Source organism: Heloderma suspectum, chromosome 17 (assembly GCF_057233095.1).
Source record: "Heloderma suspectum isolate Gila_16-S chromosome 17, 16-S_ref, whole genome shotgun sequence".
NCBI lineage: Eukaryota > Metazoa > Chordata > Lepidosauria > Squamata > Helodermatidae > Heloderma > Heloderma suspectum.
In genome coordinates, this window is record NC_139474.1 from 11,151,181 (window position 1) to 11,165,066 (window position 13,886).

At 45.5% G+C, this 13,886-nt stretch overlaps 1 protein-coding gene across 1 annotated transcript; it reads left to right on the forward strand.

The window, feature by feature from the left end:
- The first annotated feature begins 757 nt into the window (after positions 1–757).
- On the forward strand, positions 758–13,196 carry RIT1 (Ras like without CAAX 1). Its single transcript, XM_084824077.1, has 5 exons — positions 758–1,041; positions 5,383–5,439; positions 7,991–8,064; positions 8,443–8,634; positions 10,132–13,196. The coding sequence occupies exons 1-5, from the start codon at positions 921–923 to the stop codon at positions 10,360–10,362; spliced, it is 675 nt and encodes a 224-aa protein (XP_084680203.1). The 5' UTR covers positions 758–920; the 3' UTR covers positions 10,363–13,196.
- The last annotated feature ends 690 nt before the right edge of the window (positions 13,197–13,886 follow it).

A 13,886-nucleotide genomic window follows, 5' to 3' on the forward strand; every position in this document is an offset into this window, starting at 1 on the left:
GACCACCACGGCCGACTTGCTCACCTTTCCCTGCCCAGCAAGCGTTGGCCATGAGGAGGAATAGCAGCTGGTGACTGGCGGTAAGGTGGATTCCCTAAGGTGTGGGGGGGGGCACAGAAGGTGCCTTGCCCAAGGACCCTCCAAAACCTGGGGCCAGCTGTTTGTAGGCCAAAACATCTGGAGGACCACCTCCTGTTCGCGCGGCGCCTCCCCTGCCTCCAGTTGCCGGGCTTTCCCTCGCGCACGCGCCCCAGCGCGAACCGGGAGCGTCGCTCCAAAGTTCGCTAGACGTAAGCCGGTGACATCCCACCCTCTTCGGGGGAGCGCTGCCTGCCCGGGACGACGGGGGTTAGGGGCCCCGCGGCCCCGCCTTCTCTCTGTGGCAGCGGCTGGAACTTAGCCGCACCGACGCCATTTTGTCCGAGGTGAGCGGGTAGAGGAGGCGGCGAGGAGGACTTAGGGGCGGGGCCGCCCGTGGCTCCTCCTGCTTGAGGCCGCGGTTGGGACCTAGCCGCCATTTTGTCCCAGGGAAGATGAAGCGGCGGCGCGAGGAAGGGTTGGGTGCGGGGCGCCCCGCGGCTCCTCCCCCTCTTCGAAGCAGCGGTCGCCATGTTGTCCGAGGTGGGCCGGAAGACGAGGAAGCCGCTGCGGCGGAGGCCCGAGGAGGAGGAGTTGGGGCTAGGGGCGCGGCCGCCCGTGGCTCCTCCTCCTCCTCCTCGAGACGGCGGTTGGACCTGGGCCGCGCCGACGCCATTTTGTCTGCGGTGGGCGGGAAGATGAGGAAGCCGAAGCAGCGGCGGAGGCGGCGGCGACGGCCGCCACCGCCGTTGTTGCTGCTCCGCTGAGAAGGGCGTGCGTCTGTCTGGGAGTCGAGCGAAGGCCCGTTCACCCGGACGGCGCGCGGCGGCGGCTTCAGCGCCATGGACCCCCCCGGGCCGCGGGGGCCGCCTGGCGGCGTCGCTGCGGCGCCCCCTGCTCCGCCGCCTCAGCCGCGGGAGTACAAGCTGGTGATGCTGGGCGCCGGCGGGGTCGGCAAGAGCGGTACGTGCGGGAGGGGGGAGACAACCGGCGGGGCGTATGCGTGTGGCCAACGGCTGCGGTGGGGCGTGGAAGGCATCGTGGGTGGCTGGGTGGGTGTCGCCTCTGGAACTCCGTGCCACAAGGGGTGTGTGTCTGAGGGAGGGAGGGAGGGAGGGAGGCCCTTGTTCGCGTGCAATTTCGCATAAGCAGCCAGGGAGGCTGCCGTCGTGCGTTTATTGGTTTCTAGGATGAGTTCGTCTGTTTAGGATGCATTGGCTTGCTGTATTTGTTTATTGGGTTCTACGATGTATTTGTTCGTGTGTTATGTACAAGATGCGTAGACGTGGTCAGCATCCTCAACACATTTCTCTCCCGCCCGTTCATATGGCGTGTTTAAAAACCACAACAACAAACAGAACTTCACTCAGGCTTGCTCTGGGCCCCTATAAGGATTCAGTTAATCTCTGACGATATATATACAGACGAGTAATTGCGATTAAGAAACAGACTTCAATTTAACTAACAAAACGTTTCAGCTTCCGCCGTCAATCCCGCCGTCAAAAGCTGTTAAGATACAAATGCTAAGAATTTGGTGTTAACTTCAAAATGTTAAATTGAAATCTGTTAATCACAATTGTGTGTGTGTGTTTGTGTGTTGTGGGTGTATATAAAAGACATCCTAAAAACCAATAAATACACTACAGCAACCTTATAACGCGGTGTGTGTGATAACTAACTTACGGCGCAATCTTATGCATGTTTAGACAGAGAAAAGGCCTACAACTCTCAGCATGCCCCAGGCAGCCATGCTGGCTGGGGCATGCTGGGAGTTGTAGGCCTTTTCTCTGTCAAAACATGCATAGGATTGTGCCCTTAAATCCCATTCATTTTAGTTGGTCTACTCTAAGGAGGAGTAACATCTATGGTTACCCATAGTGTGTTTGCGTTATGCATACTATAGTTGTTTGTGTATAACACCCAAAAACCAATAAAGGTGCAATCCTATGTATTTTGGATGTAGAAAAATCCTATAACTCCCAGCATTCCCCAGCCAGCAAGGAGTTGTAGAACTTTTTTCCCTTCTAAAGGTGCATAGGATTGTACTTTAAATGCAGTACGGCAACCTTATAATGGTGTATGCATGTACACATGTGTGAACGTATATGCTTGCTCTCTTTCTCTCTATCTGTGTTTATAACATCCAGAAAACCAATGATTGCCTTACAGCGATCTTTAGCCACCCTGAGTGCCATTTTTTGAGTAGAAAAGCAGGGTACAAATATGATAAAATAAATAAATGATATGGTGCTTATATATGTATAAAGTGTTTGTACTGCTTCATGTGTGTATGCACATACAGAAGTATCATGCACTATATATATATAGTGAAAATTAGCAGGATAATGACTTCCAGAGGGGTAGCTGTATTAACTTGTAGCTTTCCCCAACCTGGTAGTCTCTGGATGTTTTGGACTACAACTCCCAGTATTCCTGACCATTGGTTTGCTGGCTCTGGCTGATGGGAGTCAAAGTCCAAAAAGCACCAGGTTGGGAAAAGTTGACTATTTCAACCAAAGCAGCTACACCAGAGGGCTGGCGTAGCATAGTGACTAACACTGTACTTCTATCCATGTTTACTCAGAAGTAAACCCTGTTGAGTTCACTGGGGCTTTCCTTGGGTGTGTATAGGAATGCAACCTCAGCTAAGAATCAGGAGGTCCCTGGTTTATATCTTGCCTCTGCTATAAACTCACTAGGTGGCCTTAGTTAAGTCATTCCTTCTCTCGGCTCCGGATACGCAGTATGAGAGGTTAATGAAACTGGCTTAGCTCACACTGAGTTGTAAAAAAAAAATCAAATAGCTAGATTAATGGATGTGTGTGAAGTGCTTTGAACACTTGGGCCCACCCTCTGCACACTTACCTGAGTGTAAGCCCTATTGAATTCAGTGGGGGGTTACTTCTGAGTAGACGTCTGTAGGCTTGCGCTGCTTTACAAATGTTAAGTATGACTGTGGCACCATAAAGACTAACAGATTTATTATGGCATTTGTTGTTTTGTATGACAACCTTGTAACTGGATGTGCGTAAGCCACCCAGCAAACTTTTGTTGTAGGACATAGCTGGCTGGTGGATTATGGGAGTCATGCATCTGGTGAAGTGGACTCTAGTTCGTAAAAGCTTATACTGGCCTTCCCCAACCTGGTGCCATCTAGTTATGTTAAATTCGGAGAGCACCAAGTTGCCAAAGGCTGAGTTAGTCTTTAAGGTGCCGCAAGACTGTTGAAGTGGTCATCATGTGGCATTCCCTGCCACAAAATGAGGGAATGAAGATCACTGTGCTTTTTAGCAATATGTGATATGAAAGTTGCTGTAATGGTGCTGTTGGTTTTTCAGCTGCTGCTTTTATGCGTTTCCAAAAATTACTACTGCTAGAATCTGTGTTAACTTTCGTAAACAGCATTGAGTCCTCTTTTAAGTGGAAAGGCAGGGGAAATCATTGGTCCATCTAGGATGGCTTTTTCAAGGCCCCCAGCAGGCCTTGTATTTTAAAAATGTATTTTCTTAAAAGATTTGTGTACTGCTTTTCAACCATAATGGTTCTCAAATATCAGTTAGGAAGAGCAATTAAAGCAAGTAATTTAAATTATATTCAGCAACAAAAGCAAATACAGTAAAAGATTAAAAACATACCACTCCAACAACTGCACAGTGTCAAAGCTTTGTGGCTTTTAAAAGCACTGGCACAATACATGGAGAAGGAATAGGCCTGTCTCGATGGGGTGGACAGTTAACCCAGGGCAACTAAATGGTGCCTCCTTGTTCAAAGGGAGTCTAGCTCTGACTACCAGATGTTGGGGACAAGCAGAACCACTGTGGGAAACAGGATGCTGGGCTAACTAGATGAAACCTTTGGTCTGATCTGGCCAGCTGTAATAAAAAAAAAAACACTAGATATATTTATGGTGGCCTGATCTATCAGAAGCTAATCTCTACAGGTAAGGTGAGACTTCCATATCCACTGGGGGCAAATGGGGTTTGGCTGTTACCTTCATGCTTGACTTGTGGGCTTTCCAGAGGAATCTGGCTAGCTGTTGTTGGAAATCATAGGGTACTGGACTTCTGGTGTGATCCAAGAGAGCTTGTCTTACGTGCGACAAATGACCCCATAAAAATGACTCATTTTGCCACCCATCTGGAGCTGATGCATAGGGAAAATCCCCCTTGAAATTTGGCAGGATGATACAGACAGCCAAGCCACTTTGGGGGTGAGAGAGCTCTCCAGGGGAAAATTTGGTTATTTGAGCTGTGTGTGTGTGTGTGTGTGTGTGTAATGGAATTGAAGGGGTGGAGCTGGGTGGAATATAGAAGTAGGGGTGATATGGAAAGGAAGGTGGAGGCTTTATTTGTATGTAAATGAGGTAGATGACTAGAGCATTGGTAGGAATATGGGAGGAACAGGGTGGGGGTGAGAGAGTGGTATGGAAATAAGAGGGAAGTTATCATTTTAGGGTGCCAGAAAATTCAGGAACTGCCACCCTTAGGGACATCACCATTCCATGCAAGAGTGACATACACAGTTTAAGGGTGGAGTTGGAAAAGACAACCTCAAAATTCCTTGGAGCCAGCAACAATAGTGTAGGCAAGCCAGGTGCCTTACTCCAGACCCTGATAATGGGGAGGGGCATTATGAAGGCCAAGCTCTTCCCAGATGAATGGGGAAAATTCTGCTGCAGTAATTGAGGTGGAGGCCCCCAGGGTACATGGCAATGTCAAAAATAGCTCCCTCCTTGCTTGCAGTTTTCTGCTTCTTGGGGAGTTGCTCTTGTTCTCACACTTGACCTCTCCTGCATCTACACACATGTCATATTTATACACGTGAGGATTGGTATTGGGTTCGTCCTCTGGGGAAACCGCCCACAGCACTGGTAAAATGCCCATCTATTAGGGTGGTGGCTTATGGTGGGCTTCCGTCCTTCACCTCCATGGACTAGCCCTTTCCTCTGTGTGCTGGGATGTGACTTCCTACTTTTCTACTTCTGCACTTTATCTCTCAGTTTGTTTTTGTTTGGTCATGGGTTTTTTGAACAAGCAAACTGTCCCTGGGGTACACTGGTCTTAAGTCTTCTAGGCTTTTAACGGTCAAGACCAGCACTTCGAATTGTGCTTGGAAATGGATGGAGAGCCAGAAGAGCTTTAAAAAAAACTGGCAAAGTACATTCCAGAGGTCCAGTCTGGTCACACTTGCAACCTGTCCTTCCTCAAAGGGTTATCCCAATAGCACGTAGTATGTCTCATGACAGCATGCAATCCTGTCCTCATTCTTTCGTGCAGTGTTAATATGCTTCTGTCTTCCTTTTAGCCATGACCATGCAGTTCATTAGTCATCGGTTCCCAGAAGACCATGACCCCACCATTGGTGAGTTTGTGTGCTGCTTCCTCTTCCTACCAGTGAGGTGCTGGCTGTGCTTAATTGTGGGGTTGGTGGGAGCCCCAGATTTGAAAGTGGGGAAGCCTCACTAATCTTGAGGCGAAAAAGAGCTTTCATTTCCGATTTGTTTTGCCGGACCGTGCATTCTAAGCTAATGAGAGTTGGAAGTGGTTTCAGTTGGTAGAATTGCTGTCTCATTTGTTTTTATTTGAGTTCCTGTTCCATCCCTAAGGCAGACTGCCCCCACCCCTCCAGAAGTATTTGAACATGCCTTAGACCATTGGCAGCAGTTCTCTAGCAGTTCAAACGGGTCTTTCCCAGCTCTGGTACCCAAGATGTTTTTGAAAATGGAGGTATGGGGAATTGGACCTGGGCCCTTATACATGCAAAGCAAGTGCTCTACTGAGCTATGCCTTGTGGCTGATATGAAACACAGCCAACCCTCATTGTTCTAACATTATATCACCTCCTTGAGTTGTAATGAGTAATGTGTTGGCATATGCATCCTGTCAGGGAAAATAACTATCCCTGGATGTTTTATTAGGCAACAAAACTTTACATGTCTCCGTGTGTTCCTGCATTAAGATGTATCTATAACAGCCTTCCTTAACCTGCTGCCCTCCAGGTGTGTGGGACCTCAACTCTGGCCATGCTGGCTGGGGATGATGGGAGTTGTAACATAACACATCTGGAGGGCACCAGGTATGCGTTGGTTGATCTGTAGTAATTCTTTCTCTGCTAATAATACTGGCCACTTCCCTTATTGCCTTTGGCAAGTAAGAATCACCTCTTCATGGTTTCTGTATCTCAAATAGCCTTCCTCTAGCCGAGCCTTCCCCCAGCCTGTGCCCTCCACATGTTTTGAACTACAGCTCCCAGAATTTCTGACCATTGGCTGTGCTGGCTGGGTCTGATGGGAGTTGAAGTCCAAAATATCTAGAGGCACACTTTTGGGGAAGGCTGTTCTAGTCTTTGTGTTTCTGTCTGGCACTTTTCTTTCTCCCTCCTGCCGCAGACACCTGCTTCTCCTTCCTTCTCTTTCCTGGGCAAGTGGCAGCTCAGTTCCTGTCCTTGACATGACTTCTAGCTTTTGGGTGCACCCTGTCTAATGGCTGCGTAAGTTTGTATAGCCACAGGTTTCCTTCAGTACCATTGTGTGGCTGCAAGGAGTGGAAAGTGGTGGTTCTGCACTTGGGCAAAGTGGTGCACAAGGAGGGGAAATCTGCTTTCTCCTTCAGTGGTGGAGGACTGACTTGCTTTGGAGGCAGAGTTATGGAAATGGCTTTGATTGATCCACTTCAGTCGAAGAGACCTGCCCACTCCCACCCAACAGGTCTGAGACATAATACAGCTGAATTTAAAAAAGAAAAAACTTGGAATCCGAGGGACCATTAATTTCTGCAAAAGTAAATTAGAAACGTGGGTATATTAGCATCTCACAAAAGAGAACATGAAACAGAAGATTTTCTCCAGGCCTCAAACTAGTTTGAATTACTCCGACTCTGGGAGTCAGAGAAGCTTCCTGTTCTCACAAAATGAGAAAATGCTTGGGTGGTTTTGGATAACTTTCATCTACCAAAGAGAATAATTCATGGCAAGTCCAGCATTCCTTTCTTCTTCAATGGTATAACTATCCAGGTGTGACATGTCAAACAGCAGTATGGCTATCCTGGGTGGGGCACCTCCCTGCGCAAAGCTCTGCTACTTGTTGGAGCACTGGCCTCAAAGGCTATATTGGAAGAGGCTCGCACATCCAGCCTGCAGTGCTGTACAATAGAAACAGACACTGAAGTGGCCACCCTATAGGTATCCCTCAGGTGGTAAGTGCTGACAAGATTGGAGCCAAAATAGAGCCACCGAGAAAGGGGAGGTGTTTGTATGCTCCTGGGAGCCCTGAAGTTTGCAGAGGTACAAAAACATTTTAAAAGTATCCCCCAAACCACCCAATAGGGGCTGAACATGCTTAGTAGCCACAGAATGAGTGTAGGTTGGGGGAATAGAATGGAGTACCCTGGATGAGGGCGTGGCTGGCTGGCTAGAACTCTGAAGGGAAGCACTCCTATTAAGAGCTGAACACTTTGTTGCCCATCCCATTTGTCGATACCTAAAAGACATGAGTTCTGACAGCAGCAAAAGCAGCCCCTCTCCCCCCCACCCCCAAACAGACAGCGAGGACAAAAGAGACACTACAAGGTTGTGTGCGCATAATTGAAAACAGATTTCCCCAAATGAAGTATTAATAGTTTGGGAAAATTTCTGCTTTTAATTATGCACTCATAGCTTTAGTGTGCCCTTTGTCCTACTCAAGGGTTGCTGGTGAGCCATGGATGCTCTTCGCTATCACTCATATCAGTGTTTATATCAACGGACAAAAGTTTACATGTGTGTGTTAAGGAAAATGACATTTAGGTAAAACCATGAGTAATTTATGCGGTAATTGTGTATATGTGTGTTGTGAAGACGTTTCAAGGTTTGTCCTTTTCATGTGAAGACGTTAATTGCTAGGCTGTACTGAGTCTTTGTTTCTGTCTTTCTCTAGAGGATGCTTACAAAATGCGGATAAGGATTGATGATGAACCTGCTAATCTGGATATCTTGGACACAGCAGGCCAGGTATATACTAGCCACTTAGCATTTTATGTAGTGTTTTTGTGTGTTCAAAGCACTTTGCATGTGTTACCTTGCTGTAATCCTTGAAACAGTCTTTCCTAACCTGCTGCCCTCCAGATGTTTTTGGACTACAACTGCCAGCGTTCCTGACCATTGGCCATGTGAACAGTGAACAGCTCTTTACAATACACTTGTCTGTAGCAAAGTGCAGTTTGTTTGCCCAGTTCCTCAAATTGTGCTATAACCCCTGGTTATTGCATGCCTGCTGATAGCACCAGAATGCTCACACGCTGTTTGCTGCAGGAGCAGACACATGGTATACTCCAGCCTATTGCTGCTTTATTTATCCAGGAACTGAGGTACTTTGTTTTTTCTTCCTAGGCAGAATTTACTGCCATGAGAGACCAGTACATGAGGGCAGGTGAAGGATTTATTATCTGTTACTCAATCACGGATCGCCGAAGCTTCCATGAAGTGCGTGAGTTCAAACAGCTTATCTACCGTGTTCGGAGGACAGATGAGACCCCAGTAGTTCTTGTGGGGAACAAGTCTGATCTAGCCCAGCTGAGGCAGGTAAGGAATGCTTAAAAAATACCTTGCTGAACTCGTTTTTCTATCTGATTTGCAAAGGGAGGATGATCGAAAAGGTATGATTCTCTTTGGGGCACTCATGTTGAAAGTGAGGGGAAAACATTGACTACCTGTGAGAAGGTGGTTGCATTCCCTCAAGTGCCAGGGATGCTTTCAAGTATGCTGTTGGACTTTTCCCCTCTTGTTCACACTGCTGAGTGAGATGAATGATATGAACCTCCCCAAACGCTGCGATCAACATCTGAGGCCCTCCTGCAGGTATCTCCTCCGAGGGAAGCTTGGAGTGTGGCAACAAGAGAGAGGGCCTTCTCGGTGGTAGCTCCCTGATGGTGGAATGCTCTCCCCACTGAGGTCAGCCTGGCCTCAACATTGTTATATTTTCAGCTCCAACTTAAGACTTTCTTCTACTCCCAGGCACTTGATCGCATATGATTGGGCTTTTAATGTCAGTTGTTTTTATCAGGTATTTTATTGTACCTGTTTTAAATTGTTTTTAAATTGTGTATGTTAAAGATTGCTATATTATGTTTTTATTATGTTGTATTTTGGGGGTTGTAGTTTTTGTGTACTGCCCAGAGAGCTTTGGCTATTGGTTGGTATAGAAATGAAAGGAATGGATGTTGCAAGAGGAAGGGAAGCTGTTGGCAAAAATGTTCCTAAAAGGATTACAGTAGGAGGAGTCATGACTGTTGTTTGGGTAACAGTGAGATTAGAAAGAGGCGTCAAGATACCAGTCGCATAGGTAAGAAAGCAAAGCAGAAAATGTACATACTGGGAGTGACGGGGGAATGAGTGTTGAAAGATGCTGTGAGAAAGAAAGATATTTTTTAAAAGTAATGCTGTGCAGCAGATATGGAAGGTAGTATGCACAAGATAAGCACAAAGAAAGAAAGTGTGTGTAATATTATGGTATATGACTCACTGCATCAGGAAGGTGCCGGAGAAAGAGGCATATAAGGCTTCCCTTCCTTTATAATCTTAGTTACTGGGAAATGAACATTCACACACTTCTAAGGGGTCTAAAAGGAGTCCAGGACCTGGGGATACCAGCATCAGGAAGAACAGTGATTATATCAAGCCTGGTAGAGGGAGATGGGGTAACTTGTACAGCTGTATATTCTCAATCATTTTTCTTAGCCATGGTGCACCAAAGTTGAGTGCTTTCTCAGAGATGCATGATTCCTACTGTAAAGGATTTGAAATCCAACGAGAAGGCAGAAATGTACCAATGTTTTCTTCCAAACATTTGAAAGGTCTGGAAAGGAGCCTCTGCACAAAGCAGAAATGTCAGACAGGGAACATTGCTCAGAAAGATCGAGTGAAAGATGGATGTTGAGGATGAGGGTAGGGAGTGAAGCATGAAGAAAGGATATTCCAGGAATTCTGAGGCTGCCTGAAGGAGGACATAAAAGCAAAGGTGTTATTGATGAAAGAAATGGCCTTCATTTTCCTGACCAGCATGTGCTTTATTGTTATAAGGTCTCCAAGGAAGAAGGTTCAGCCTTGGCACGAGAGTTCAGCTGTCCTTTCTTTGAAACCTCAGCTGCTTTTCGCTACTATATTGATGATGTTTTTCACACACTCGTCCGTGAAATCCGGAGGAAGGAGAAAGAAGCTGTTATGGCTTTGGGGAAGAAATCTAGGCCTCGAGCGAGCGTGTGGAAAAGGTTGAAATCCCCATTCCGGAAGAAGAAGAATTCTGTGACATGAATAGAAAATGTCCTTCAGCTAAAGAACTGCGTGGAGCGCAAAGAGAACCAAAGCAGCGCAGCAGCCTTTGAGCCTTGTGCTTCTTTCCGCTGACTGTGTTAATTTAAATACTGTGGTGCATTTAAAAATTTGGAATGCCGTTCCTCAATGAAGCAATTTTACCCTTGTGTTGAGAGTTGTCGCACTACAGCGTGTTCTTCAAATTTCTATTAATGTATCTCTTCCTGGAGAAGACTTGGCAAAACGTCACTGATCCAGATGCCTATAAATCAACTTTGCAAATAAGTACAATATACATAACTAACTTGCCTGCCTACATGTACTTCATGCCTCTCAGGGTAGCTCGAGGAGTTGGTCTGACATTTGTTGCTGTTGCCAATCCCTTTTGGATTTGAGTGTCAGTAGCTCCACAGCATTTCAGAGTGTTATAAATTGGTTTTCAATTGTGAGGAGAATGTTATGAAATAGAGAACTAGTCAAATCTTTATCATGTATTTTTCCACTAAGTTGTTGGATTCCTCTCGGGTCGAGAGCAGGCAGCAGAATGTTGTAAGCAAAATTGTTGAAGCCTTCAGAGCACAGCTGACACGGATAGTCATGCATAGTTGCATGGCCCATTACACAAGCTTCTTAGCGTGTGCTGTTTCTACTATAATACACTCCAGAGGAGTTCAAGTTTCTCAGTTTCACAGCTTTCTAATGCTGTATTCTTTTATTTTCTACAGAAAATGTTATTGGTTCCCCCCTGTGTTTGTGCATGGCAGGGGGAGGGCACTTGATTGTGAAGGATTAACCGTGTGTAGTTTGCACCACGTTTCTGGGGTTATGACCCCGATTCTGTGATGTACAGAAAACTGCAGGGAGGAGCCGTCTGTTGGGAGGTTCCCTTGTCTCCTTTTGAAGAGTGGTGGTGTGTGGCCAGTGAAATACATAAAGTGATTATAGGGAGGTGGTTGAACTGGGCGTAGTGGTGGAACTGGGAAGTTGGAGAGTGGCGGGGTCAAGTGGCACTTGCTGAAATGTGGTCAGTGAGGAATTACGGTTGGAAACTGATCTGCTGACCCTAAGCAAGGGGAGGGCCTGTAGCTCAGAGGCAGAGCATGTGCTTTGCATGTGGCAAGTCCAGGGTCTGATGGCTGAAATCTCCAGCTTGCAGAGGGTTTTGGGCAACTGGGCTGGGAATGACCCTCTGGCCTGAGAGCTGTTGTTACTCAGAGTAGGCAGTGTTGGGCTAGGAAGATGAGCAGTCTGGTTCAGTGCCAGGCAGATTCATATGCTTGTACATCAGCCCTTGGCTTTAAAGTGTCTGGGTCCACGGGTTACGTCTCGCATTGACACCCTAGTGGGTGAGCACTATGGGCGATGCACGCTTACATTGGTGCCAGTACCTAAGGAAGGATTTAGTACTGTGACATTTTGTGGTGCAAGGAGGATAAGAAGTGGTGCTCTTCAGGACACGATCCTATACTTGAAATGTAGCAAATGAAACGTGGAGAACCATGCACTTTCCTAACGCAAGAGGAGTACGTGCTTTGGGGGGCTAAAATCCTCCCACTTTGGCACCTAGATAGAGAAATTCCCTTTTTGTGTGAACAATAAGCAAATTCAGCTTGGATTAATTTCTTTGAAAGCCAAGTGCCTTCCAGCCTTCAAAAAGCCATCTGTTACACAGAGTAGTTCCTCTTGGCAGGTGTCAAGACTGGATCCATTCTTTCTGGGTGTCAGTCATGTGTGGTAATTTTTGCAAAACAAATTTGTGTTTAAAGAGGGAAAAATGGGTAAGATGTGACACTAGTCACCTGGATACATCAGACCCTTCAGATCTCCTGCCCAGTCTCGCTGCTTGCTGTCCCCTTTAAAGAGCAACAGGTGTAACAGCTAAACTTATTACTTCATAGGAAATTAAACTAGCAATAATAGAATATAGGCATTTCTTGGGTTCTTCTAGCTTAATATTTTTATTGCTCCAGGATTACCAAACTGTACCAGTTATAGTATTTTTAAAATATATATATATCTTAGCATTACAAACTCTTGGGTGGGTGGGTGGGTGGGCAGGGAATCACACATTCCATTTAACAAGGAAGATTTCAAATGTATTTTATTGACCGTAGCAATATATGGTGTATTTATATTAGTAAATTAATTTAATGAAGAATGCTGGATACTTTCCATAGCTACTAATCTAGGAAAATAATAAATCTGTAATGTAACACATTTTGTTTGGTATTGAATTAGATACTGTTGGAATCTGGTGGATAAATAACACATATATATATTTTTAAGGGGCTAACTCAGCCTTTCCCAAACTGGTGCCCCCCAGATGTTTTGGACTTCAACTCCCATCAACCCCTACCAGGATGGCCAATTGTCAGAAGTACTGGGAATTATAGTCTAGACCATCTGTAAGGCACCAGATTGGAGAATGTGGGGCTAGTTGAAGAATTGGGGGAAAAGAGGGACACATTTTCAAAGCTATTTGCTTTAATGTTCACGTTCTCTCATGTTTAAGTCAAAATTACTTGAATCAAGGAAGTGATGGTTATAATTGATCCCAAACCCACAGCTTACTGCGCAAAGCAGAATTGAAAACAAATGAAGCTAGAAACTTCCTTTTGGGGAAGAGGCAAGTGTTTGTGCCTTACATTGATGCTTTAGCAGAAATCAGTTGTGTGGTGCTAATTGTGAGCCCCTCTCATTTTCTGTCATGATTACATCTGAATAATAAGCACTTTTCTTTGGACACAGTGCATGATTTTTGTTTCACCTATACATTTGTACACAAAAGGTGCAGATTGTATGTGTTATAATAAATTACTGGTATTTAAAAGCCTCTTCTTTTCTGTAATACTATAGATTGTGATACAGCTTGGTGCCTGGGCAGAAATGGCACAGAGGATGTGGAATGTGTGCTGTAAAGTTGTGGGTTGGGCTTGGGAAATCTTTTTTTAAACCAAGAACAACAAACTGAGATATTTAAACTCCACTAAGAATTAAATCTTAAAATGGGAATCTTAACTCATTTGTCACCATTGTATTCTCAGTACAAGAACTTTCAATTTGCAGTGGGTTAAATTTTATATAAGACAAAGAAAATGGTGGGTGATTAGATAAGCAGAGTCCATTCAGCTTTGGTCTTGATTTTAATTGTACTCCATGATTGAGTGTGCATTACTCTAGTAGCTTATTGATCATTCATTTTCCACTCTTACCTGTTATGGCTTGAGTGTATTGAAATTCCTGAAGAGAAGCGAAATACTTGCATTATATTAGTAGAACCCAATCCTCTGACTTGGCGATTCCACTAATACAGCCTTCCCCAAACTGTTGCCCAACAAATGTTGAACTACAATTCCCATTGTCTTGGTTGGGGATGATGGAGTGGTAGTATAAAGTATCTGGATGATACCAGATTGGGAAGGCTGCTCTAATAACTGAAACGTGGTGGGATGACTCCCATGACTGGAATACAGCAATTGAAGGATATAATTTGTTTAAAAAGAACAGAAGGAACAGAAAGGGAG

Bases quoted from the DNA above. Each gene is read 5' to 3' on its own strand.
- RIT1 (XM_084824077.1), top strand. From the start codon at position 921: ATGGACCCCCCCGGGCCGCGGGGGCCGCCTGGCGGCGTCGCTGCGGCG. The intron at 5,440-7,990 runs GTGAGTTTGTGT...GTCTTTCTCTAG, and splicing joins AGACCATGACCCCACCATTG to AGGATGCTTACAAAATGCGG. The intron at 8,635-10,131 runs GTAAGGAATGCT...TATTGTTATAAG, and splicing joins ATCTAGCCCAGCTGAGGCAG to GTCTCCAAGGAAGAAGGTTC.